General features: G+C 40.7%; 1 protein-coding gene across 1 annotated transcript in view; it reads left to right on the top strand.

Annotated features, from left to right (window-relative positions):
• MAP3K15 (mitogen-activated protein kinase kinase kinase 15) overlaps positions 1 to 27,499 on the top strand; it is a 147,966-nt gene that overhangs the window by 69,350 nt on the left and 51,117 nt on the right. Inside the window, 2 exon segments of the mRNA XM_079911706.1 lie at positions 22,118 to 22,288; positions 27,215 to 27,327. Of these exon segments, the coding sequence (XP_079767832.1) occupies positions 22,118 to 22,288; positions 27,215 to 27,327 (284 nt within the window).

Genomic DNA, 27,499 nt, shown 5'->3' with positions numbered 1-27,499 from the left:
AGATTATAGATTTATATCTAAGACGTTAAACCATAAAACTTCTAGAAGAAAACATAGGGAAAAACTCATTGACATTGTCCTCGACACTGATTTTTTTTGGCTGTGACATCAAAAGCACAGGCAACAAAAGCAACATAAACAATAAAAGCAAAATAAACAGTTGGGACTACATCAGATTCAAATGCTTCTGTACAGCAAAAGAACCATCAACAAAATGAAAAGGCAACCTACTGAGTGGGAGAAAATATTTGCAAATCAGATACCTGATAAGCAGTTCATATTCAAAATATATAAAGAACTCACAGGTAAGTGTTGGTGAGAGTGTGGAGAAAGGGGAACACTTGTACACTGTTGGTGGGAATGTAAATTGGTTCAGCCATTATGAAAAACAGTGTGGAGGTTTTTCAAAAAATTAAAAATAGAACTACCATATGGTCCAGCAACCCCACTTCTGGGTATATATCCAAAGGAAATGAAATCAGTATCTCGAAGAGATATCTGCACTCCCCTGTTCATTGCAGCATTATTCACAATAGCCAAGGTATGGAGACAACCAAAGTGTCGGTCAACAGATGGCTAAAGAAAATGTGGTGTGTGTGTGTGTGTGTGTGTGTGTGTGTGTGTGTGTGTGTGTGTGTGTGTATGCAATGAAATATTATTCAGCTGTAAAAAAGAAGGAAATCCTGCCATTTGCAAAACCATGGATGTACCTGGAGGACATTATGCCAAGTAAAATAAGCCAGACAAAGGAAGACAAATATTGTATGATCTCATTTATATGCAGAATCTAAAATTTTCAAGCTTATAGAACCAGATTGTAGAATGGGGATTGCCAGGGGCTGGTGGATAGGGAAAAATGGGGAGATGTTGGTCAAAGGGTACAAACTTTAGTTATAAGATGAATGAGTTCTGGGAAAGTAATGTACGGCATGGTGACTATACAGTTGGTAATACTGTATTGTATACTTGAAATTTGCTAAGAGAGTAGATCTTAAGTGTTCCCACCACACAAAAAAGTAACCATGTGAGATGATGGATGTGTTAACTAACTTGTGGTAATCATTTCACAATGCATACATATGTCAGATCATCACATCATAACTCCTGGAGTGGGGGAAGATTGCAGAGGAGTCAACATAGCAGATGTGAGGTGACTTACTGGCTTAGTCTGTAGAAATTATGGCTATTTAAAGTAAATAAGAAAAACTACTCGTAATTTAGCCAAAAAGTTGCCCATAGCTCTTTTTTCAAAGTGGTATTGGAGTATAGTTGATTTACGATGTCGTATTAGTTTCAGGTGTACAGCAAAGTGATTCAGTTATACATATACATATATTCATTCTTTTTCAGATTCTTATATAGGTTATCACAGAATATTGAGTAGAATTCCCTGTCCTATACAGTAGGTCCCTATTGGTTATCTATTTTATATATAGTAGTATGTGTGTGTTAATCGCAAACTCCTAATTTATCCCTCCCCCTGCATTTTGTTTTCGAAATCTGAGTCTGTTTCTGTTTTCTTTGTTTTGGCTGAGTAATATTCCATTGTATATATGTTGCCCATAGCTCTTAGCTGACTAGGAGTTGGTTGTCTAGAGAGCATTTAACTTTGGAGTGGTTTGAGAAATATTTCAAAACGATTCTGCTGTTTACAGCCCACAAAACCATGGACAGAACCACTGTGGAAGAAATGAGGTTAATGGGAATTAATGAGATGGTTTTAAGAATTAAATAAGAATATCATAAGTAAAAAAAAAACTTATCACAGTTCCTGGGACATAGGAGATGCTGGATAAATGTTAATTTCCCTTCTATTTCCCAGCAGAGAATCCCAGCCCCCAGTGTTGTGTCATCTTCAGTGATGGTATTTGGGGAAGGCTTCTTGGGAAGAGCTAGGATCTGGAAAGCCATTTGGAGTAACACGTGGAACTTAGTGACTGACTTCTCAGTTCTGCTGGGTAGAAGTCCCTTGACGGGGAGGCCTGGCCCTGCCTTGGCCTGGCCCTGCACCTCCTAGTTCACTGCCCTAGAGCCATCCTCACCTGCCTTCCGCTCTTAAGAGCAGCACACTGTTCTCCCCTGTGCGTGTTTGCACAAGCTGTTTCCTCGGTCTGGAATGCTCATTGTTACCTAACTGAGTCTGTGTATTCTTCAGCGTCTTGTTTGTTTGCTTATTGACCTTTATCTTTTATTTATTTTTTACATTTATTGTCTTCTTTCTACTTTTACAGGCAATACATGTGCATTGCAGACAACTGGAAATGCATAAAAGCATAAAGAATAGCAATCACCCATAATCCCCAGCCCCCAGAGATAACCTCCATTAGCATTTTGATGCGTTTCCACCGTGTCTACATGTTTTTTAAATTGAAGTATAACTGACCCTACAACACTGTTAGTTTCAGGTGCACAACATAGTGATTCAATATTTCTCTATGTTACAAAATGGTCAGCATGATAAATCTAGTTACCATCTGTCACCGTACAAAGATATTACAGAGTTATTGACTCTTCCCCATGCTGTACCTTTCATCCCCATGACTCGTTTATTTTGGAACTGGAAGTTTGTACCTCTTAATCTCCCTCACCTATTTCACTCATCCCCTCCCCGCTGGAAACCACCTGTTTGTTCTCTGTATCTGTGAGTCTCTATCTGTTTGGTTATGTTTGTTGATTTGTTTTCTTAGATTCCACATACAAGTGAAATCATACAGGATTTGTCTTTCTCTGACTTCTTTTACTTATCATAATACCCTCTAGGTCTATCCACGTTGTCCCAAATGGCACTTCAAGGCCTAGTTTAAATGTCCCTTTCTGAGAGAGGTTGATATTGCAAAGAATGCCACATCTAAAAACGATGCTATTATTCATTCTCACAGCACTTGCTCTTTTCCTTCGTAGCACTCACTTATCTGTGTTTACATGTTTAATATTTACCATTCCCTCCCCCTAGATTGTGAGCCAGAGGGGAGCAGGGGCCATGGTATACTAGGCCATTGTCTACCCCATACCACATAGTAGGTGCTCAGTAAGTTTTATTGAGTGGATGAAAGAATAAATGGCTAAATGATCACAGCTGTGGCATATAGTTGGAGGAGAGCCGTATAATGAGTACCTGGGTGCTACAGTTAAGGGTTTGGTAGTAGAAAGCAGATCTACTGTATTTTTTCTCTGTATGCGTAAAAACAAAGACAACTAAATCATACATATTCAGTGTATACAGATAAATATAAAAACACAATTACTGGTAATACCACCATTCAAAGATAACCATTGAAGTAAGGCAGGGCCCAAAGCAGGGAATTCAGAAAACTGTAGGGCTGCATACTCTAGGTCAGGGTCAGTGGTGATGGAAGTTTTCGTAGTGGGGGATCCCAGGTGTCTGTCAAGCAAGTTTTGATGCAGAGTCAGTGGGGAGTTGATCTTACTCACTGAGGAAACCCGTGCCTTCTTAGTGTTGTTGACTTGGTATTAGTCAGGGTAGGGTAACTGCTATAACAAATGGCGTCACAGTTTCAGCGACTTAACATAAAGTTGGTTTTTTTCCACTTACGCAGCATTCCAAGGTGGGTGTATCCTCATTGGGCAGTCTCTTCTTGAGGTGATTGCTTGATAATCTAGTCTCTTTGCATCTTCACGTTCTTCCCTCTCTTAGTTCCTGAGATCTCCTTTCAGACAAAGGACAAGAGAGAGCGTGGTGAATTGCCAGGGGTGTTTTGTGTGTTTTGTAACAGCTTTATTGAGATATAATTCACATACCATACAATTCACCCATTTAAAGTGTACAAATCAGTGGTTTTTAATATATTCTCAAAGTTGTATAAGCATCACAATAATCAATTTTAGAGCATTTCCATCATCCCTGCCCCCAAAACCGTGAACCTATTACCAGCCACCCCTCCCCCCCATTTTCCACTAACCTCTCTCCCCAGCCCTAAAAAGCCCCTAATCTATTTTGGCAATCCATTAGCAGTTGCTCCCTGTTCCCCCACCTCACTCCCTAGCCCTAGGAAACCACTCATCTATTTTCTGCCTCTGAATTTGCCTATTTTGGACACTTCATATAAATGGAATCATATAATATGTGATCTTTTGTGACTGGCTTCTTTCACTTAGCAAAATGTTTTCAAGGTTCATCCATGTTGTAGCATGTGTCAGTACTTCTTCCTTTTTTATGGCTGACTAATATTCCATTGTCCCGATGGACCACATTTTATTTATTCATTCATCAGTTGATGGACATTTGGGTTGTTTCCACTTTTTGACTGTACCAGGGAGATTTGTATGAGTCTGGTCAGGAAGTGATGTTTGTTACTCCTTAGCACATTTCATTGACCAAAATCCAGTCTCATGGCCCAACCTACCTGCAAGGGAAGTTGGGAAATGTGCTCTGGCTGAGTGCCCGGGGGGAAAAAAGTAGATGGGGTTCAGTGAACACATCCTAGTCTCTACTACAACTTGCAAATAAGGAATAGAGTTTAACTGGCTCCATCTGTGTGGAGATCCCTGGGAGCGTATCAGAGAGCAGAACCAAAGTTCGGGCAGGAACACTCTTCGGCTCCTGTTGCCTTTGTGAGAATGGGAAAGCCAGCCTGAGAAATGCCCAGCTCCACATCAGGGCCTGCCAGCCCACACTATGGAGAGTAATCTTCACAGATACCATTTTGTGGTCCCAGGAAGCTGAGAAAGGTTGGGATGGTGGGAGCAAGGGTGGGATGATTTAATAGTGGTTCTGCCCTGATACATAACTACGTCCTATTTGTAGGGCATGAAAACAACCCTTCTGGTTCATATGTTTCTCTGGCTCTGGGCGTTGCTCACACTAAAACACAGATTGCCTCTAACCGTTCCTTCTCCTTATGTAAATATGAGGCATCTGGCTGGAGTAGGGCATCTGCTTTCTTGCAGCAAGTGTGTATCTGTCAATATCCAATCAGGAAACAGAAACTACTCTAAGTATTTAAAATAGAGGAAACATAATACAGGAAACTGGTTACACAAGTGATGGAAGAGCTGTGAAGGCAAACAGGGAACTGAGGTGGCTCAGAAATTAGCATCAGCAGGAAGCAGCTACCATCTGTCCCTTGGCTGGAGGGACACAGGAGAGAGGTGATTTTACCAGAACCCAGGGGCCAGGATCACCTGGAACTATTGTGAGTCAGCATGTTGGGAGCTAGGTGTAAAGAAGAGATGCAGCTGGTTGCAAAAGCCACCATACAGAACACAAGAAGAGGGAGAAAGTGCCCCGGCTTCCTCCCCTCCTCCAACTACTCGTCCACCAGTGCCTCCTACTGGCTGCTCATTGCTGGTAATCAGCTGACTTGGGAGCCTGGGAAGCAGCCTAGAGGAGTCAGCACCCCTGTGATGGAGAGCAGAGCAGGGTAAAGAGGAGTGTATCTCAGGGCAAACAGACCAGTGATTAGCCTGCAGGACACAACTTTCAGAAACACTACTCAGTTTCTATGTATTTTTTATATAAATTTATTTTATTTATTTATTTTTGGCTGCACTGGGTCTTTGTTGCTGCGTCTTTGCTTTCTCTAATTGCAGCGAGTGTGGGGGGGCCACTCTTCTCTGCAGTGCGCAGACTTTGCGGGCTTCTCATTGCAGTGGTTTCTCTTGTTGTGGAACACAGGCTCTAGGCACACGGGCTTCAGTAGTTGTGGCTCATGGGCTCTAGAGCTCAGGCTCAGTAGTTGTGGCATGCGGGCTTAGTTGCTCCGTGGCATGTGGGATCTTCCCAGCCCAGTATTCGAACCCGTGTCCCCTGTGTTGGCATGTGGACTCTCAACCACTGTGCCACCAGGGAAGCCCCTCTATGTATTTTTAAGTCAACTTTATTAAGGTATAACTTATTGATGCATACAATAAAATGCACCCATTTGAAGTGTGCAATTTTATGACTTTGGCCAAATAGATATACCCAAGTTACACCACCACAGTCAAGATATAGAATGGTTTATCTCCAGAAGTTCTCTTTTGCTCTTTCTTAGTCACTTTGCCTCACCATCCAGCCCCATTTGGATAATTTTGATTGTCCTGTATTTCAGTTCACTGATCCTTTCTTTTGTAGTGTCCAAATCTGATGTTATGCCCACTCAGTGATTTTTTTTTGTATTTTTGAATTTTTCAGTTCTAGAACTTCATTTGTTTTTTGAGAGTTTCCATTTCTCTTACAAAATACACATACACATACATTATATTTATAGAAACAGTATATTTACAATAGTTTTAAAGTTCTTTTCTGCTAAATTCAGTAATAGTCATTTCTGAATCTGGTTCTTCTGCTTGTTTTATGTTGATCATGGGCCACATTTTCTTGCCTCTATGCATATCTCAAAATTTTACTGTATTCTGGACATTTTATCTACAAGAACAGTGGAGACTGAAGTATAATTTCAGTTTGTTTTGTTTGTTATCCTGAATATCTGAGCCCTTTCTTAGGTATGGCAATGAGCATGTATGACTGATTTTTTTCATATTTCTCCTAAAGGATAGCTGGGTTGGGAATGGACCCTCCTTTTTTCTTTTTTTTAAACATCTTTATTGGAGTATAATTGCTTTACAATGGTGTGTTAGTTTCTGCTTTATAACAAAGTGAATCAGTTATACATATATCATATGTCCCCATATCTCTTCCCTCTTGTGCCTCCCTCCCTCCCACCCTCCCTATCCCACCCCTCTAGGTGGTCACAAAGCACCAAGCTGACCTCCCTGTGCTATGCGGCTGCTTCCCACTAGCTAGCTATTTTACGTTTGGTAGCGTATATATGTCCATGCCACTCTCTCACTTTGTCCCAGCTTACCCTTCCCTCTCCCCATATGCTCAAGTCCATTCTCTAGTAGGTCTGCGTCTTTATTCCCGTCTTGCCCCTAAGTTCTTCATGACCATTTTTTTCCTTAGGTTCCATATATATGTGTTAGCATAAGGTATTTGTTTTTCTCTTTCTGACTTACTTCACTCTGTATGACAGACTCTAGGTCCATCCACCTCACTACAAATAACCCAGTTTCATTCCTTTTTATGGCTGAGTAATATTCCATTGTATATATTTGCCACATCTTCTTTATCCATTCATCTGTTGATGGGCATTTAGGTTGCTTCCATGTCCTGACTGTTGTAAATAGAGCTGCAGTGAACATTGTGGTACATGACTCTTTTTGAATTATGGTTTTCTCAGGGTATATGCCCAGTAGTGGGATTGCTGGGTCGTATGGTAGTTCTATTTTTAGTTTCTTAAGGAACCTCCATACTGGTCTCCATGGTGACTATATCAATTTACATTCCCACCAACAGTGCAAGAGGGTTCCCTTTTCTCCACACCCTCTCCAGCATTTATTGTTTGTAGATTTTTTGATGATGGCCATTCTGACCAGTGTGAGAGGATATCTCATTGTTGTTTTGATTTGCATTTCTCTAATGATTAATGATGTTGAGCATTCTTTCATGTGTTTGTTGGCAATCTGTATATCTTCTTTGGAGAAATGTCTGTTTAGGTCTTCTGCCCATTTTTGGATTGGGTTGTGTTTTTGATATTGAGCTCCATGAGCTGCTTGTAAATTTTGGAGACTAATCCTTTGTCAGTTGCTTCATTTGCAAATATTTTCTCCCATTCTGAGGGTTGTCTTTTGGTCTTGTTTATGGTTTCCTTTGCTGTGTAAAAGCTTTCAAGTTTCATTAGGACCCATTTGTTTATTTTTGTTTTTATTTCCATTTCTCTAGGAGGTGGGTCAAAAAGGATCTTGCTGTGATTTATGTCATAGTGTTCTGCCTATGTTTTCCACTAAGAGTTTGATGGTGTCTGGCCTTACATTTAGGTCTTTAATCCATTTTGACTTTACTTTTGTGCATGGTGTTAGGGAGTGTTCTAATTTCATTCTTTTACATGTAGCTGTCCAGTTTTCCCAGCACCACTTATTGAAGAGGCTGTCTTTTCTCCATTGTATATTCTTGCCTCCTTTATCAAAGATAAGGTGACCATATGTGCGTGGGTTTATCTCTGGGCTTTCTATCCTGTTCCATTGATGTATATTTCTGTTTCTGTGCCAGTATCATGCTGTCTTCATTACTGTAGCTCTGTAGTATAGTCTGAAGTCAGGGAGCCAGATTCCTCCAGCTCTGTTTTTCTTTCTCAAGATTGCTTTGGCTATTCGGGGTCTTTTGTGTTTCCATACAAATTGTGAATTTTTTTTGTTCTAGTTCTGTGAAAAATGCCATTGGTAGTTTGACAGGGATTGCATTGAATCTGTAGATTGTTTTGGGTAGTAGAGTCATTTTCACAGTGTTGATTCTTCCAATGCAAGAACATGGTATATCTCTCCATCTATTTGTATCATCTTTAATTTCTTTCATCAGTGTCATAATTTTATGCATACAGGTCTTTTGTCTCCTTAGGTAAGTTTATTCCTAGATACTTTATTCTTTTTGTTGCAGTGGTAAATGGGAGTGTTTTCTTAATTTCACTTTCAGATTTCTCATCATTAGTGTGTAGGAATGCCAGAGATTTCTGTGCATTAACTTTGTATCCTGCTACTTTACCAAATTCATTGATTAGCTCTAGTAGTTTTCTAGTAGCATTTTTAGGATTCTCTATGTGTAGTATCGTGTCATCTGCAAACAGTGACAGCTTTACTTCTTCTTTTCCAATTTGAATTCCTTTTATTTCTTTTTCTTCTCTGATTGCTGTGGCTAAAACTTGCAAAACTATGTTGAATAATACTGGTGAGAGTGGGTAGCCTTGTCTTGTTCCTGATCTTAGTGGAAATGGTTTCAGTTTTTCACCATTGAGGACGATGGGTTTGTCATATATGGCCTTTATTATGTTGAGGAAAGTTCCCTCTGTGCCTACTTTCTGAAGGGTTTTTATCATAAATGGGTGCTGAATTTTGTCAAAAGCTTTTTCTGCATCTATTGAGATGATCATATGGTTTTTCTCCTTCAATTTGTTAATATGGTGTATCACGTTGTTTGATTTGCATATGTTGAAGAATCCTTGCACTCCTGGGATAAACCCCACTTGATCATAGTGTATGATCCTTTTAATGTGCTGTTGGATTCTGTTTGCTAGTATTTTGTTGAGGATTTTTGCATCTATGTTCCTCAGTGATATTGGCCTGTAGTTTTCTTTCTTTGTGACATCTTTGTCTGGTTTTGGTATCAGAGTGATGGTGGCCTGGTAAAATGAGTTTGGGAGTGTTCCTCCCTCTGCTATATTTTAAAAGAGTTTGAGAAGGATAGGTGTTAGCTCTTCTCTAAATGTTTCATAGAATTCGCCTGTGAAGCCGTCGGGTCCTGGGCTTTTGTTTGTTGGAAGATTTTTAATCACAGTTTCAATTTCAGTGCTTGTGATTGGTCTGTTCATATTTTCTATTTATTCCTGGTTCAGTCTTGGAACGTTGCGCATTTCTAAGAATTTGTCCATTTCTTCCAGGTTGTCCATTTTATTGGCGTATAGCTGCTTGTAGTAATCTCTCATGATCCTTTGTATTTCTACAGTGTCAGTTGTTACTTCTCCTCTTTCATTTCTAATTCTATTGATTTGAGTCTTCTCCCTTTTTTTTTGATAAGTCTGGCTAATGGTTTATCAATTTTGTTTATCATCTCAAAGAACCAGCTTTTAGTTTTATTAATCTTTGCTATCATTTCCTTCATTTGTTTTTCATTTATTTCTGATCTGATCTTTATGATTTCTTTACTTCTGCTAACTTCGGGGTTTGAAGTGGGTCTCTTGTAGACAGCATAAATATGGGTCTTGTTTTTGTATCCATTCAGCCAATCTATGTCTTTGGTTGGAGCATTTAATCCATTTACGTTTACAGTAATTATTGATATGTATGTTCCTATTCCCATTTTCTTAATTGTTTTGGGTTTGTTGTTGTAGGTCTTTTCCTTCTCTTGTGTTTCTTGCCTAGAGAAGATCCTTTAGCATTTGTTGTAAAGCTGGTTTGGTGGTGCTGAACTCTCTCAGCTTTTGCTTGTCTGTAAAGGTTTTAATTTCTCCATCAAATCTGAATGAGATCCTTGCTGGGTAGAGTAATCTTGGTTGCAGGTTTTTCTCCTTCATCACTTTAAATATGTCCTGCCACTCCTTTCTGGCTTGTAGAGTTTCTGCTGAAAGATCAGCTGTTAATCTTATGGGGATTCCCTTATGTGTTATTTGTTGTTTTTCCCTTGCTGCTTTTAATATTTTTTCTTTGTATTTAATTTTTAATAGTTTGATTAATATGTGTCTTGGCATGTTTCTCCTTGGATTTATCTTCTATGGGACTCTGTGCTTCCTGGACTTGATTAACTATTTCCTTTCCCATATTAGGGAAGTTTCCAACTATAATCTCTTCAAATATTTTTCTCAGTCCCTTTCTTTTTCTCTTCTTCTTCTGGAACCCCTATAATTCGAATGTTGGTGCGTTTAATGTTGTCCCAGAGGTCTCTGAGACTGTCCTCAATTCTTTTCATTCTTTTTTCTTTATTCTGCTCTGCAGTAGTTATTTCTACTATTTTATCTTCCAGGTCACTTATCCATTCTTCTGCCTCAGTTATTCTACTATTGATCCCTTCTAGAGAATTTTTAATTTCATTTATTGTGTTGTTCATCACTGTTTGTTTGCTTTTTCGTTCTTCTAGATCCTTGTTAAACGTTTCTTGTATTTTCTCCATTCTGTTTCCAAGATTTTGGATCATCTTTACACTCATTATTCTGATTTCTTTTTCAGGTAGACTGCCTATTTCCTCTTCATTTGTTAGGTCTGGTGGATTTTTGCATTGCTCCTTCATCTGCTGTGTGTTTCTCTGTCTTCTCATTTTGCTTCACTGCTGTGTTTTGGGGTCTCCTTTCCGCAGTCTGCAGGTTCGTAGTTCCCATTGTTTTTGGTGACTGTCCCCAGTGGCTAAGGTTGGTTCAGTGGGTTGTGTAGGCTTCCTGGTGGAGGGGACTAGTGCCTGTGTTCTGGTGGATGAGGCTGGATCTTGTCTTTCTGCTGGGCAGGTCCACATCTGGTGGTGTGTTTTGGGGTGTCTGTGGCCTTATTATGATTTTAGGCAGCCTCTCTGCTAATGGATGGGGTTGTGTTCCTGTCTTGCTAGTTGTTTGGCATAGGGTGTCCAGCACTGTAGCTTGCTGTTCGTTGTGTGAAGCTGGGTCTTGGTGTTTAGATGGAAATCTCTGGGAGATTTTCACCGTTTGATATTACATGGAGCTGGGAGGTCTCTTGTGGACCAGTGTCCTGAACTCAGCTCTCCCACCTCAGTGGCACAGCCCTGACACTTGTCTGGAGCACCAAGAGCCTGTCCTCCACACGGCTCAGAATTAAAGGGAGAAAAAAAAGGAAGAAAGAAGAAGATAAAATAAAGTTATTAAAATAAAAAATAATTATTAAGAAAAAATTTTTAAGTGAAAAAAAAGACAGAACCCTAGGACAGATGGTAAAAGCAAAGCTATACAGACAAAATCACACACAGAATCATACACATACACACTCACAAAAAGAGAAAAAGGGAAAAATATATATATATCGTTGTTCCCAAAGTCCACCTCCTCAGTTTGGGATGATTCGTTGTCTATTCAGGTATTCCACAGATGCAGGTACATCAAGTTGATTGTGGAGCTTTAATCCGCTGCTCCTGAGGCTGCTGGGAGAGATTTCCCTTTGTCTTTGTTTGCACAGCTCCCGGGGTTCAGCTTTGGATTTGGACCCGCCTCTGCGTGTAGGTCGCCTGAGGGCGTCTGTTCTTCGCTCAAACAGGACGGGGTTAAAGCAGCAGTGGATTCGGGGGCTCTGGCTCACTCAGGCTGGGGGGAGGGAGGGGTACGGATGCGGGGCGAGCCTGCGGCGGCAGAGGCCGACGTGACGTTGCACCAGCCTGAGGCGCGCCGTGCGTTCTCCCAGGGAAGTTGTCCCTGGATCATGGGACCCTGGCAGTGGCGGGCTGCACAGGCTCCCGGGAGGGGAGGTGTGGAGTGTTCTCGCCGCCTACCCCAGTCCTCTCCCTGCGCTCCGACCGAAGCCCGAGCCTCAGCTCCCAGCCCCCGCCCGCCCCGTCGGGTGAGCAGACAAGCCTCTCGGGCTGGTGAGTGCTGGTCGGCACCGACGCTCTGTGCCGGAATCTCCCTGCTTTGCCCTCCGCACCCCTGTTGCTGTGCAGTCCTCCGCGGCACCGAAGCTCCCCCACTCCGCCACCCGCAGTCTCTGCCCGCGAAGGGGCTTCCTAGTGTGTGGAAAGTTTTCCTCCTTCACAGCTCCCTCCCACTGGTGCAGGTACCGGCCCTATTCTTCTGTCTCTGTTTATTCGTTTTTCTTTTGCCCTACCCAGGTACGTGGGGAGTTTCTTGCCTTTTGGGAGGTCTGAGGTCTTCTGCCAGCGTTCAGTAGGTGTTCTGTAGGAGTTGTTCCACATGTCGATGTGTTTCTGAGTATTTGTGGGAGGGAAGGTGATCTCCACGTCTTACTCCTCCGCAGTCTTGAAGATCCTCCTGGGCCCTCCTTTTAGTTAGACTTAGTTTACTTGTGATTAGCCCAAACCCCAACCTCTTGCCCCTCTGCTGCCTTTTTGATCCTGTCAATATTTGAGCAGAGGAGGTTTTTGCTGATATTTCTGAAATCTTTAGGTTCAGTTTTCGCAGGGCCCAAAATCTGAGTTCTGTGACAGTTTGTGTTGTATCCTTCTACTTCTGAGCCTTTCCTTCACTGTGGTTTCCTTGGCAAAATTCAGGGGGTGGGTGTGAGGCAAGAGAATTATTATACTAAGTGATCTGTGTTTGCTTGAGGACCCTTCCAGATCCCATTCCGTCCCATCAACCCATAATATTGTTCAAAGCTTGGCTGGTTTTCTCCTTGTCCTTGTGAAGTTTCTCTATGGAAGGCTCTCTCTTCCATTCATTAGTACCTAGACAAGGCACCCAAATATGGAAACTATAGCGGCTCTCTGCTCACCATTTTTCTCTAGAATTCATTTAATCAAGGAAGTTCTTCCTTCCATTCAGTATAATTTTTGTATTGTCTGGATTTTTATTGTTACCAAAGGAGTTGAAGGCCTTTCACATTCTTCTTCATCCTAATCGGAAGCGGAAGTCTCTTAAAAGGTTTTTGATGGGCAACCTAAGAAACAGTTTGTTTTAGGAAGGACACTGGCCTAATGAGACCTTTTGCTTGTTAATTCTTAGGGCTGGCTTAGAAGAAAGGTTTTTTTGGAACTCTCTCTCCCACCCTATGAACTTTCTCTCATAGACACACAGTATAGAAAAGATGGATAGACAGACAGGATGGTTAGTGACAAATCAGTGCTCTGGCAGACCTGTAGCTCACAGTAACCTTGTGAGGTAAGCAAAGTCAAACATACTTTCCAAGTTAAGAACTGGGGCACAGAAAGGGCAAGTAACTTGCTCCGAATTCAGATGGGTAGTACCTGTGTGAAAACCAGAATCTAGCTTTATATGATTCCCAGTCCAGTATTCTGTTTTTACTCTGTGCATTTTATTGTGTAAATAATATATGAATATGTTTATATATTCTCGTGAAAAATTGAAGAAAAAGACATTTGAAGTAGTTGTGCCTTGTAACTCTAATCTCTGATCCCACTCATATTCCAGAAGTAACCTCTCTTGTCAGTTTGGTGTATGTCCTTTCAGACAATTATGTATGCGTTTACGTACTATTAAACTATGTCATACTGCAGGGTTTTTCAAATACAAGACCATACAGGATATGTTTTGTTATTTTCTTTGTTCACTTAGCAATCAGTGCTTGGAGATCTTTCCATGTCAGTACATTTAGTCCTGTTCAGTTTGTCATTCATTTAATAGACTTCTTTTTTTTGAGCAGATCCAGTTCTAAGCACTGGGGCACAGCAGAAAACAGACCAGACAACAAAATCCTTCCATCTTAGAGCTTATATTCTCAAATGCGGAGAGATAATTTAAAAATAAGTAAAATTATTAAAACGGGTTAGGGTGATAAGGAAGGCTAGTGGGACAGGGAGATTGCGATTATAAGTTGAATGCTCAGAAATGACCTCACTTACTAGAGAGTAACTTGGAGAAAAGATCAAAAAGAGATGAAGGAACATACCATGTAAACGTGGGGGAAGAGCATTCCAGGTAGAGGGATCAGCACGTGAAACATCAGAGCGGCTTGTGCAGCTGGAGCAGAGTAGCTGATGGTGCGGGGAGAGGGGTGGATGTTAAGAGATGAGGTTGGGGGCTTCCCTGGTGGCGCAGTGGTTGAGGGTCTGCCTGCCGATGCAGGGGGCACGGGTTCGTTCCCCGGTCCGGGAAGATCCCACATGCCACGGAGCGGCTGGGCCCGTGAGCCATGGCCGCTGAGCCTGCGCGTCCGGAGCCTGTGCTCCGCAACGGGAGAGACCACAGCAGTGAGAGGCCCGCGTACCGCAAAAAAAAAAAAAAAAAAAAAAAAAAGAAGAGATGAGGTTGGAGAAATAACTGGAAACCGTATCTTATAGAACCTTGAACCTTGTAGTGCATTATAAGAGAACTGGCATTTGCTCTGAGATGGAAGCCACTGGAGGGATTTTTTTTTGAGGTGTAATTGGCATATAATATTTAATATTAGTTTCAGGTGTACAGCATAATGATTCAATATATGTATATATTGTAATTCTAGTTAGCATACATTACCTCACATAGTTGAAAAAATTTTTTCTCATGAGAACTTTTACGATCTCTCAACAATTTGCAAATGTACAAATACAGTATTATTAATTATAATCATCATGCTGTACATTTCGTCCCCAAGACTTATTTATTTTATAATTGGAAGTTTGTACTCTTGACCCACTTCACCCATTTTGCCCACCTCCCACCCCCTCCCTCTGGCACACCAGTCTTTTCTTCATACCTGTGAATTCAGTTTTGTTTTTGTTTTCAGCTTCCACATATAAGTGAGATTATACAGTATTTTCCTTTCTCTATTCTATCCGGCTTACTTCACTTAGCATAATGCCCTCAAGGTCCATCCATGTTGTTGCAAATGACAAGATTCCTTTCTTTTTTATAGCTGAATAATAGTTCATTGTGAACATGTGTGTGTGTGTGTACACACACACACACACACACACACACACACACACACACACTGCATTTTCTTTATCCAATTTATCTATCTATGGACACTTAGGTTTTTCCATGTCTTGGCTATTGTAAATAATGCTGCAATGAACATGGGGGTGTGGATATCTTTTTGAATTAGTATTTTTGTTTCCTTTGGATAAATGCCCAGAAGTGGAATTGTTGGATCATAGGGTAGTTCTATTTTTAATTTTGGGGGAACCTCCATACTGTTTTCCATAATGGCTGTACCAATTTATATTCCCACCAACAGTACACAAGATTTCCCTCTTCTCCATATCCTCATTAATACTTGTTGTCTCTTGTCTTTTTGATGATAGGCATTCTAACAGGTGTGAGGTAATATCACATTGTTTTTGTATTTCCCTGATGACTAATGATGTTGAGCATCTTTTCATGTACCTGTTAGCTATCTGCATGCCTTCTTTGGAAAAATGTTTGTTAGATCCTCCGCCCATTTTTAAATCAGATTTTGAGGTTCTTTTTTCTTGCTGTTGAGTTGTATGGGTTCTTTATATATTTGGGATGTTAACCTCTTATCACATATATGATTTGTGTGGAGAGTTTTGAGAGACATGATCTGACTTAGAGTTTAGCAGGATCACTTGGACTGCTGTGTTGAAAATAGATTATAGAAGGGCAAGGGTGGACGCAGAAAATGGTGGTGACTTGGACCAGGGTGGTCCTTGTGGATTTCATGAGGAATAGGCCAGTTTTGGATATGGTTTAAAATAAAAGCCAACAGGTTTTGTTGATTGAACAAAGGGTGTTAGAGGAATGAAGCATGACTCCAAAGTTTTTGGCATGAATAATGGGAAGAATGGATTGGCCATTATTAATAAGATGGAAAAGACTGTGAGAAGAATAGGTTTGACAGGACAGTCAAGAGTTTCATTTTGGACATGTTAAGTTCGAGGTATTAGACATGCAAGCGAGATGCCAAGAAGGCAGTGGATATGTAAGTCTGGAGTTTAGGGGAGCACTCTAGGCTGCAGATAGAAATGCGGGTGTCATCAGAATATAGATGGTTTGAAAAACCATGATACTGGATGATATTACCAAGGGATCTGATGTAGTTTCTCATGAAGAGGAAAAGTCCAAGCCTTGTGTCTGGGGACACTCCAGTGTTGAAAGATCAGAGGGGTGGCTAGGAACCAGGAAATTAGACTGAAGTAGAAGGAAAACCAGGAAAGTATGGTATCCTGCAAGCTGAATAAAGGAGGTGGTCCAAGGAGGATGGAGTGCTCAACTGTCGAATGCTGTTGCTAGGTCAGAGAAGAGAAGGGCTGAGAATTGATCAGTGGTTTTAGCAATGATGCAGACCTACTGAATCAGAATGTCCAGGATTAGACACTGATGCCTGAATCCCATCTCTGGAGATTAATTTAATTGGTCTGAGGTACAGCCTGGACACCAAGGTTTTTAAAGCTCCCCAGGTCATTCTAATACGCAGGCAAGGTTGAGACCCCACTGTCTTAGTTAACTTCCTCTCTTAAATTGTGAAATGCCCTTATTATCAGAAACGGATGTGGCTGGAGTAATTACACACAGGAGTATTTATCTATAGGCTTGTTCTTGGATACTTTGGGATCTGAAAATTATAAGCAGATCTGAAAACTGATTATTAACCACTAAAGGGATTAGCTATTTAGCACCTGTCTCAAAGTGGCTATTAAGCTGAAAATCCTTTGCTTTTCACTCTTTGCAAATGTTTGATTTTTTGTTTTGTTTATCCTCAAAAGACCTTTTATTTTGAGTAACAAGGGTAAGTTTCAAGTTAATGAAAAAATTCAGGGGAAATCTTGATGTAATTGGTCTAAAGAAAATCAAACAAACCTGAACTCAGATCAATAATTAAGCATTTAAAAGAGTTAAGTACATCTTTTCAGAATTCTGAATATTTCGCACCTCAAAAGTTGGCTCATAACAGGTATAGAAATTTTGTACCTCATTAAAGTTTTAATCTTCTTCATTTTCTCGCCACAGACTCTAGAAATTATTTAAATGCTTTAGTAAATTTGAGCTGAGTTGGTAGCTGTTGACTTTTAAAAATTAAAGAACATCATGGGTGAGCTGTTTATCAACAGGTGTTGTTCGTAGGCTCGTAAAGTTGGATTCTGTGGCCAAAGAGAGGAAGGATCCAATGTATTAGAACAAGACCAAGGTAGAAAATAGAAAAAGTCTGAGTTGAAATAGAGGCTTAATTATTGCAGGCTTCCAGAAGGATGCCGAGTGTCTGGATTAGCCCTTCTCAGCCCAGGTTGGGTTCTGCAAGAGAATTAAGCCCTAATGCCCTAAGGCCTTCATTGTATCAATTGAATGAGCTCTCTTATTCATCCTTAATGGGGCTAGCTGTGTACCATCCTTGGGAGAATGGAGAAAATAGTCACTCAAATAATCAGTTTTCTCTAGGGCTTGATTCTCTAGCAGGACCCCAGTTGAGAAAGGCTGTTTCAGGTACTAATCTGTCTTCTTGGATGACGTAGTAGTCTTTTCAGGTACAGGTCCTCAGGACAGAAAGCAAAAAAGAGCCTGTTGTACAATTGCCAAGAAATTTAAAAGAATAATCCCTTTATTAGACTAGTTATTAGTAAAATAAACACAAGAACACCTTGTACAAATCTCAACAATGATTTTTTGAACAACTTAATGTGTATCCTTCCAGACTTTTGTCTCTGCACATAAACTGATATGTAAATAGAGTTTACTGCAAAGGGTGGGATCATGCTATTCATTTAGTTCAGCAATTATTTTTCCCATGAACTATTATGGACGTTCTTCTATATAATTTCATACAGATTTGCCTCTTTGCAAGGGTTGCATGATATTCCATAGTTCGGTTGTTACAAAATATATTTTACCACTCTTACGTTAATGGACATTTGGATCGTCTCCAGTTTTTCAGTTCTGAACAATGCCATGATAAACATTTGTTCAAAAATTCTTGAGAGAGAGAGAGAGTGTGTGTGTGTGTGTGTGTGTGTGTATAATTATTTCTATATTATAGATTCCAGAAGTAGAATTGTTGAGTCAGGATGAGTACCTTTTTTTTTTTTTATTATATAAATTTCAAATACATTCAAAAGTAAGGAATAATATAACAAACCCCCGTTTATCCCATATCCACTTCAGTAATTATCATCACAAGCCAGTTTTGTTTCCCGCTCACTCGCACCCACTCCCTCTACTGCAACACTGGGTTAATTATGAAACAAAGACATGCCATTTCAACTCTAGATATTTCGGTATGTGTCCCTAAAGGTTAAGGACTTTTGTAAAACATAATCATGGGCTTCCCTGGTGGCGCAGTGGTTGGAAGTCCACCTGCCGATGCGGGGGATGCGGGGGATGCGGGTTCGTGCCCTGGTCCGGGAGGATCCCACATGCCGCGGAGCGGCTGGGCCCGTGAGCCATGGCTGCTGGGCCTGCGTGTCCGGAGCCTGTGCTCCGCAACGGAAGAGGCCACAGCGGTGAGAGGCCCGCGTGCCGCAAAAAAAAACACACACACACACACACAAAAAAAACCATAATCATGATTATGTTATCATACCTAAAAATTGACAATAATTCCTTAATATCAGTGTTCAAATTTTCCAAATTGTGTGTGTGTGTGTCTGTCTCTCTCTCTCTCTTTTTTTTCTTAGCAGTGGCTTGGTTTGACATGATCCAGGCAAAGTCTACACATTGTGTTTGGTTGATATGACTCTTAAGTCATATCAACTTTTCTCCTTCTCTTATTTTTTCTTTTCCTTATAATTTATTTGTTAGGGAAGCCATTTGTCCTGTAGAATTTCCAAATCTCTGGATTTTGCTGATCATATCCCTGTGGTGTAATTTAGTAAATCCCTCCCCCCGCCACCAATCCCCGTAAGTTGGTAGTTAAATCTGGAGGCTTATTTCAGATTCTGGTTTGATTTTTTTAATTTAATTTTTATTTTATATTGGAGTATAGTTGATTTACAATATTGTGTTAGTTTCAGGTGTACAGCAAAGTGATTCAGTTATACATATATCCATTCTTTTTCAGATTCTTTTCCCATATAGGTTACTACAGAATATTGAGCAGAGTTCCCTGTGCTATACAGTAGTCCTTGTTGGTTATCTATCTTATATATAGTAGTGTGTGTTTGTTAATCCCAAATGCTTATTTATCCCTCCCTGCCCCATGTTTCCCCTTTGGTAACCATAAGGTTGATTTCAAGATCTGTAAGTCTGCTTCTGTTTTGTAAATAAGTTCGTTTGTATCATTTTTTAAAATTATATTCCACATATGAGCGATATCATATATTTGTCTTTCTCTGTCCGACTTATTTCACTTAGTATGATAATCTCTAGGTCCATCCATGTTGCTGCAAATGGCATTATTTCTTTTTCTGGCTGAGTAATATTCCATCATATATATGTACCACATCTTCTTTATCCATTCCTCTGTCAGTGGACATTTAGGTTGCTTCCACATCTTGGCTATTGTAAATAGTGCTGCAATGAACATTGGGGTGCATGTATCTTTTTGAATTACGGCTTTCTCCGGATATATGCCCAGGAGTGGGATTGCAGGATCATAGGATAACTCTATTTTTAGTTTTTTAAGGAACCTGCATACTGTTCTCCATAGTGGCTATACCAATTTACATTCCCACCAACAGTGTAAGAGGGTTCCCTTTTCTCCACACCCTCTCCAGCATTTGTTTGTAGACTTCTTGATGATGGCCATTCTGACACGTGTGAGGTGATACCTCATTGTAGTTTTGATTCGCATTTCTCTAATAATTAGTGATGTTGAGCATCTTTTCCTGTGCTTTTTGGCCATCCATATGTCTTTGGAGAAATATCTATTTAGATCGGTTTGATTTGTTTTTAAAGAATACTTAATAGTTGATTGTATACTTTATCTGTTTTTTCTCTTTGTGTGATGTTAGTGGCCCTTGCGATCATTGCCTAGATCCGTTATTTCATTAGGGGTTGTAAAATAGTGATATTTGAATTTTATAATTAATTCCTGAGTTATTAGCACAAATACTTTATAAAGAGAAATTTTCACTCATCAGTGACTTGGTTACCCTGGTGTACAGTTTGTATGGGAAAAGGAAGCTATATGCTTAATTTTGCCTTGATCAGTTTTCAAAAACAATGAATTCGTCTGTTAGCATCCTCCAAGAGTGACCAGTGAGGTTTTATAAGATCATTATGAACTCATAATTTTAGTGATAGTTGATGTGTTTCAATGCTTTATAGTTATTGTTCTTCTTAACGCTCAAATTGTCCCGTCTTTGGCCAAAAACTGATTCCGGTTGGCTCCTGAGTCTTTGATATGAGTTTAGTAGCTTCTTTGCTTCTTTGTGTGTTAAGATGTACCAGGATCATCTTAGACATATCTGGAATCAATGATTCTTTCAAGGAGTCCTGGTTTCTTTAGTGAGAGATAATGTTTACAGACCCCAGTCAGGGCTTGGAGGTTGTCATTGCTACTGAGTTGGCCTTTTTGGTAGACAGTGCTGGGGAAACCACCTCATGAATTCATACTGATGTCCCAATTCAAATTGAGGACTACAGGATTTTTACTTCTGTGATTTTGTATTTGTATCTCTTATGCTGAAAAATCTGGTTCCTCATGATATTAAGTTAACATCATTGTTTGTTGTATTCTATACTGTAAATATATAGCATTTTCAAAATACCAGTATTAGTATTATCACTAACAGTATGATTACTGGAAACTTTAAGATTTCTTTGCATTTATATTTTTTTCCTTAGGTTATATCCTCTTAGGAAAATACAGTCGAATTGCTGTGTTTTTAAGCCATGTGATAAATTAGTTTCTCTCTTTTGTGGGTAAAGCCATCAACCGGATGCACAGGTTCATTTGTTTTGTTTTGCCCCAGCTGCAAATTCAGACGGTATGTTCATTGGCAAACAGTGTCTTTAGGCAACATTTTAAAAATTATTTCATTTTCTTTTATAATTATGTAAAAATCTTATGTATCAATAGTTTCAAATTCCAAGAAGTGTAACCTCTATCTGTCCCTGTCCCCTTCATCATGTTTTTTCCCTCCACCTATCAGTAGCCATTTTTGTTACCTTTTGTTTTATCTTCCATTTTGAAAGAATGAAAGCAGATGCATATGTTTATTCACATCCCCCCCTTTTCTTAATAAAAAGGTAGCATTCTGTGCACAGTTTTCAACGTCTTGCTTTCTTGTCTTAACAGGATATTCTGGAGATCTCTCCACAGCAGTATTACATAGATGTTGTTTCATTTCTTTTTATAATGTTTAATATTTTATATTATAATATGAATATGAATATCATTAGCCATAGTTGATTTAATCAGTCCTCACTTCTGATGGACCTGTGCTTCCAAACCTTCACAGGAACACTGTTAATATTTCACAGCCGCAAACTCAAGTTATTTTGTGGCAAAAAATTCTTTTAACAACTGTCTAAGGAATCCATTTCCTGTACATAAAATGAAAATTTTACCATATAATGAAATAATAAAGAAGACTGTGATTTATGAATATATAAATAATTTTGTATTCCGATGGGTATAACAGGAATTACTAGAGTCCTTCCCCGTTTGAAGATGACAAGGCATTTCAGGTCAAGAAATGCCAGGATACATTTCTAAATTCATCTTGTCTTTCTGAATTTGGGGACCTGCCGCTTTTCCAAAAGAACCTTGTGTCAAACTGTCTCATCCTCATGATTCAGGCTTAGCTTCTGAAATCCTTACTCTCCCATCCAATGACAGGAGGCTGCCATATTATTTTTTTTCTGTCTTTCCAAATACATTGGTCTGCATATGCTTTTATCTACAGTCTAGGTCTAATTTAAAGAGGAAGGATCAGGTAGGACAGAGTATGATTGAATGAGACTTACTGGTGTGGATCTTAAGCAGTTCTTTCATTTAAATATGAAAAATGAAATATAATTTAGATCTTTTTCCTGCTAAAGCACCAGCCTTTCACAGAGTGAATGCATATATACTCCCGTGTCTTGATTCAGACATTTGTCGTCTTATCACATGAATCTTTCAGAAGAAACAGCACAGGCAATCGTGAGAAGGCTCTGCAGGTCATGCTCCAGGTTCTGCAGAGCTGTGACCACCCGGCCCCCGACATGTTCTGCCTCTGCGGGAGGATATACAAGGACATCTTCTTGGATTCGGACTGCAAAGATGATGCCAGCCGAGACAACGCCATTGAGTGGTAAACCCTCAGCCCTAGTCAGTAGCATGTGCCTCTTTGCAAAGAATAGAATTGCACAGGCTAAGGATCCAGGTCTTTTCCCTACATATGTGTGTCTGCCTGTTTGCTGGCAGTGAAAAAAATGCCATAAATGTGGTCTGGGAATTTCCAGATTCCTTTTTCCAAAAGGAAACCGTTAGAAACAGGCTTTTCTACTGGTGACATTCTTTCCACAAGTTCACTCATTTATCAGGGCGAGGAGGCTCAGCACACTCCTTCCCAGCTACTCCTTCCAGAACCTTGTTCCACCATCGTCGTAGCATTATCTTCTCAGTGAGCCGTTCATTACTTATTCATTCATTTATTCAACAAATGTTTTTTGAGGGTTTACTGCATGCCAGAAACTTTCTAGATGGTGGGGATAAAGACACAGGAGATACGAATCCATGCCCTCATGGACCTTGCATTGCTGGTAAGGAAAGTCAGACAAACAAATACAGTAAAATATATAGGATGTCAGCTGATGGTGAGGGGGAAAAGTTAATCAGGGACGAGGGAAAGGAGGACTGGGAGTTGTCTACAGTTTTATATAGGATGGTCAGTGAAGGTGAATAAAGATGTAGAGGTGATGAGGGAATGAGCCTTGCAGATAACTGTGTTCCACAAGGAGGGGATAACAAGGGCAAAAACCCTGAGGAAGAAGCATGCTGAGCATGCTCAAGGATGGTGAGGCAGGAGCAAGGGGGAGAGTGGCAGGAAATGGGAGAGCAGAAGACCCTTTTACTCTGGGTGAGATGATACAGTGCTGGAATATTCTGAGCAGAGGAGTGACAAGATCTGACATGCATTTTAACCAGAGTACTCTCACTGTTATGAATACATTTTAGGGGGTGTGTCAGCTATCATTTGCTGCATAACAAGCATCTCCTGGGAATTCCCTGCGGTCCAGTGGTTAGGGCTCTGCACTCTCACTACCAAAGCCCCGGGTTCAGTCCCTGGTCGGGTAACTAAGATCCTGCAAGCCACACAGCTTGGCCAAATAAACAAACCAAAAAAAAAAAAAAAAACCCCAAGCATCTCCAAAACTTAGTGGCTTAAAGCAATGATTTATGATCTCTCATGATTCTGTGGATTGCCCAGGCAGTTCCTCTGGTGGTTCCACTCCGTAAGTGCTGTGCTCACTCCTAAAGTTGTAGTCATCTGGAGAATCAGCAGGGCTGGAAGGTCTAAAATGGCCTCATACACACTTGACAGCTGGTGCTGGCTGTTGGTGGTGAGCCTCCATTCTCTAACGGGTAGTTCTAATCCTGGTAGACCAGCTTTCTTGCCTGGTGGGCAGCATTCTCAGAGAGTGGATGTGGAAGCCAGAAAGCCTCTGAAGGCTCAGGAACTCACACAGGGTCAGTTCTGCCACATGTTCTTGGTCAGAGCGAATCACATGGTCAGCCCAGATTCAAAGGGGTGGAGAAATAGACTCCAGCCTGTGGGTGGGAGACATGGCAAATGTGTGTGCATAGTGGGATGGGAGGGCTTTGTGGTTATTAAATAATCTATCACATGGGTGAGGGCAGAAGCAGGGAACAGGTAGGAGACTACTGCAGAAATTCAGAGAAGAGCTGATGGGGACTTGAACCAGGGTAGTAGTGATGAAAATGATGAGGTGTCAGAACCTGGATATATTGTAAAGGTAGAGCCAGCAGCCTACACCATCCCTCTCCATCACCAGAGCTCGTGGTATCGCTGCTGCATTTAATTCATTTCATTTAATTCTCATTTAATTCTAACTGCTTCCTCTCCCCCTCTCCCGCCTCGTCTTTGTTTTCCTTCCATACACGTTGGACTTCGTCCTCTTCCCTCTTCTCTCCATCTCTACTTTCCCCTGGTGATCCCAGTCACTCCCACACCTTGGAACCTTTAGTTGATCTCCAGTCCACCCTCTGTCCTAAGCTTTGGCCCCACATCACCCCTCTCTTTGCCCACCTGTTCTACCTCAAGATGGTGCTGGTATTTAAGACTCAACATGTCTAAGGCTGAAGTCGTTTCCTCTTCTCCACAAGGGATGGCTTCCATTGTCTTGCTTTCTTACAACCATTCTTTAGCCTTCTAAGCATACACTTTTGGTTAATGTTTGATAACTTTCACTCACTTATCTCCACATACAGTCAGTTCCCAATTCCAGTCCTTCTGTGAGCCTTCCCTCACTCCCTACCCATCCTTTCCCATCACCACCACCCCAAATCGGCGCCATTTTTTTTTTTTTTTTAGTCTCTTGCCAGGAATGTTCTAACGGTATCCCAAGTAGGCTCTCTGCTTGGTGTCTCTAAAATCTGTCCTTCATAGATTAACAGCTTACTCCTCCTAAAGCTCAAAGATCCAAAATGGCTCTCCACTCCTTACTAAATAAAACTTCAAACTCTTAGATCCCCATTCTAGGCGCTTTGCAGACTTTCTCCAACCTGCCCCTAGCCCTGTTTCCCACTATCTGATATATGTCCAAGTAAACTGAAGTTCCTTAGGAGCTCCCCAAACTCCCATCTCTTCTCCTGCCATTTTCTGTGCCTGGGGTTCCCTTTCTAAATCACTATTGTTACAATTCTGTCCATCTTCATGCCACATCTCAAGCCTCTCTGTCTTCTGTGAGTCCCTCTAGACTTGGGTTTGTGTGGTTTTAGGTTACCACACTCGTGAAAAATTAGTATTTTCACTAATTGTGTGTAGATATTATCACTTCCATCATGGTATAGGTTCTTAGAGGGCGGGGACCTTGTTTTACTCTTAGTTAATCCCCAGTAGCACCCGTGCACTGTATGCTCAAGAGAAATCACTCAGGGTGTTGAAGGGAAGGGAAAGGAAGGGAAATTAAAGTTTGGTACAGCCAAAATAGGAAGCTGTGTTCCCAGCGTCGTGGCCAAGAATTGAACCTCCAGGTCAGGAAATTACTGCCAGTGGCTCCTTCAAGGAAGTCAGAGGAGCCTTTTGCATGCACTTGAGAAGGTCGTGGCAGTGGATACAGGAGCAGATAAAGCGGAGTCTTCTGGTCAGGGCATGATGGCTCCGGTGAGACCGTGAGGGTCACCTTGCTCTCAGAGATGTGCAACATGCAGCTCAGAGAGGCAGGGGCTGGTTCAAGGTCGCGGGGCTGGTCAGACACAAACCTGGGACTGCAGTCCCGACTCTGAGTTCAAGACTTGTCTGTCCCCAAGCTGGGCCTGTTTCATTTGTGAATAAGAAGCACAGAGAAGTCACCCTCTCTGCCCTCTTCCCAGATAACTTTTCATAGTAAAAGAAAAATCAAATACAGTAGGATATGGAATTTAAAATCCCCAAGATATACCCGGGGGAGTGGGGGAGAGGTTTCAATTTTATTGGAATTCTGTTGACTAGGGTTGGAGTGACTTTCTTGATATCCTCTAGTCCCTCTGAGGGTACTTGTATCATGCCCCAAAGCTCATAAAATCAGATTTTAATTGAGTTTATGATTTATGGTCAGATTTAACTGATAAGTTCTCCCTTCCACAATTTTATGTTTTGTTGGTGTTTGATCCTCCCGTTGTCACACGACTGATAAAATCAGGCCTGGTGTACAAAAAGAAATTTTTACATCATTACTTCATTGATCAAATTCTTTTTTTCCTGATCATGATGTTCATACTCACTCATGGAAGAGAAAGAAAATTTTTATGCGTAGAAAAAAGAATAAATAAGAGAATTAAAAATGGCATGGTTAACCTTTTGGTATAAAAATGGTATTCACAGTTTTGGATCTTGTTTTTTATCCTAATGTAATAGATCCCTGCCCCTTCTCTCACTTTATTATTTTTTTAATAAATTTATTTATTTTATTTTATTTTTGGCTGCATTGGGTCTTTGTTGCACACGGGCTTTCTCTAGTTGTGGCAAGCGGGGGCTACTCTTCGTTGCGGTGCGCGGGCTTCTCATTGCGGTGGCTTCTCTTGTTGCAGAGAATGGGTTCTAGGCACGTGGGCTTCAGTAGTTGTGGTGCGCGGGCTTCAGTAGTTGTGGCTCACGGCCTCTAGAGTACAGGCTCAGTAGTTGTGGTGCACGGGCTTAGTTGCTTTGTGGCATGTGGGATCTTCCCAGACCAGGGCTCGAACCTGTGTCCTCTGTATTGGCTGGTGGATTCTTAACCATTGCGCCACCAGGGAAGCCCCCTTCTCTCACTTTATATGCCACTGCTCTTTGCAATCCAGGATTTTGGCAGTACTGCTTCATACATGAAAAAATAATTCCATTTCATGATATAAGCAAACAGACTGCCTGCAGAGAAAAAGCCTATACCTGTTGTGATTTCCATGAAATAAAAAATGCTCAATGTGCAAATGGAGTATAACTTTAAAAATGATATGTGGACATCAAATTGTGTTCTACTTTTGGGAGTAGAATTATAATAGGTTTTAAATTTCTTTTGTACCCTTTAATATAGTTCCCTTACTTTATACGATGATCATGGCTTTTATTTTAAAACTCTAAACCCTCTGAAGAAAGATTTTAAGACTCTGTAGTGTTAGTTTCTGTGTTGCTATTATGACATATTAAAAAATATTTATGTATGTATTTATTTATTTTGGCTGTGCTGTATCTTCGTTGCGGCACGCCAGATCTTTAGTTGCGGGATGCGGGCTTCTTAGTTGCAGCATGCGGGATCTAGTTCCCCAACCAGGGATCACACCCGGGTCCCCTGCATTGGGAGCGTGGAGTCTTACCCACTAGACCACCAGGGAAGTCCCTATTATGACATTTTTAAGAAGCTATCTGACTGCTACATGTGGCTGTTAGTAAACGTGGGCGGCTGGAGGAGAGCTGTGAAACAATAAATTAGAGTAGTACAAATTTTCATGAGAAGGTTGGTTTGTGCTAGTATTTGCACTTTTTCCCTCTACCATAATAAAATGATATAATAGGAATTTGATGGTTCTGTAATTACAGGTATTGCAAAGGGTTTGAGCTCCAGCCATCTCTTTATTCAGGAATCAACCTTGCAGTTTTGCTGATAGTTGCTGGACAGCAATTTGAAACTTCCATGGAGCTTAGGAAGATAGGTAAAGCTGTTTATGACTGCAGATGTTGATATGCTTTGGTAACACAAGTTCAGCATTAAAAATTATGTCCAAATGACCAACATTATATTTCAAAAGGAACAGTTACTGTATGATAGCACACCTGAGGCAGTAGCCCAAGTAACATGCCCATTTTCTCCTCTAAAGGCTTCCA

This window comes from Stenella coeruleoalba (genome assembly GCF_951394435.1).
Source record: "Stenella coeruleoalba genome assembly, chromosome: X".
NCBI lineage: Eukaryota > Metazoa > Chordata > Mammalia > Artiodactyla > Delphinidae > Stenella > Stenella coeruleoalba.
Note: the sequence above shows the minus strand (reverse complement) of the source record. Positions and strands in the feature narration are given on the sequence as shown.